Genomic DNA, 556 nt, shown 5'->3' with positions numbered 1-556 from the left:
AGAACAAGGGGAAATGGGAGAGCTTACTGGCAAGAAATGGGGGGGGGGTGAAATGTGCCTATCACCCACTTGACTTGGAGTGGGCCAGGGAGAGGTGGCAATACGGCAATGTCCTAGTCACCGCCGCTGCCGCCGCCCCCGCTGCAGCTGGCGCATCTGGAGGAGCTCGAGGCCGTGGGGCTCCAGCCGCTGCAGCCCCGAAGCTGTCAGCAGGTGGCGAGGAAGGGCCGAGCTAGCCGGAGTGAAAGCGCCCAGAGCCCCGACTGCCGGCGCAGCCACAGCCGCCCGAGCAGCCTAAGGGAAAGCAGCACAATGGAGCCAGAGCCCTCCGGAGACTTGGGACTGGGCGACTCCTCCTTGCACAGATACCTGGATGGGGATTTCTGGAGGCTGAAGAACGAGCTGCGCAGGCTCTTGGCCAGTAGTCCCCTCTTCTGGCAGAGGTACCTTTCTCCCCACCCGTGCACGCCCCTGAAGCTAGCCCTGATGCTTACTCCCTTCTCTCCCCCGGGCTTTGCGAATCCCCCTGGCTACTGTGAGCTTAGTAGACAAAACA

The 556-nt window shown here is 62.8% G+C and overlaps 1 protein-coding gene across 1 annotated transcript in view; it reads left to right on the top strand.

Moving 5' to 3' along the window:
* Positions 1-207: 207 nt before the first annotated feature.
* ACOXL (acyl-CoA oxidase like) overlaps positions 208-556 on the top strand; it is a 553504-nt gene continuing 553155 nt past the window's right edge. Inside the window, exon 1 of the mRNA XM_069075565.1 lies at positions 208-443. Coding sequence (XP_068931666.1) covers positions 313-443 — 131 coding nt within the window. The 5' untranslated portion in view covers positions 208-312. The remainder of the gene's footprint in view (positions 444-556) is intronic.

Source organism: Petaurus breviceps, unplaced genomic scaffold (genome assembly GCF_028583685.1).
Source record: "Petaurus breviceps papuanus isolate PSGF00001 unplaced genomic scaffold, PetGlider_PUasm1.0 90919, whole genome shotgun sequence".
NCBI classification, from domain to species: Eukaryota; Metazoa; Chordata; class Mammalia; order Diprotodontia; family Petauridae; genus Petaurus; species Petaurus breviceps.
This window is presented reverse-complemented; position numbering and strand designations above follow the sequence as displayed.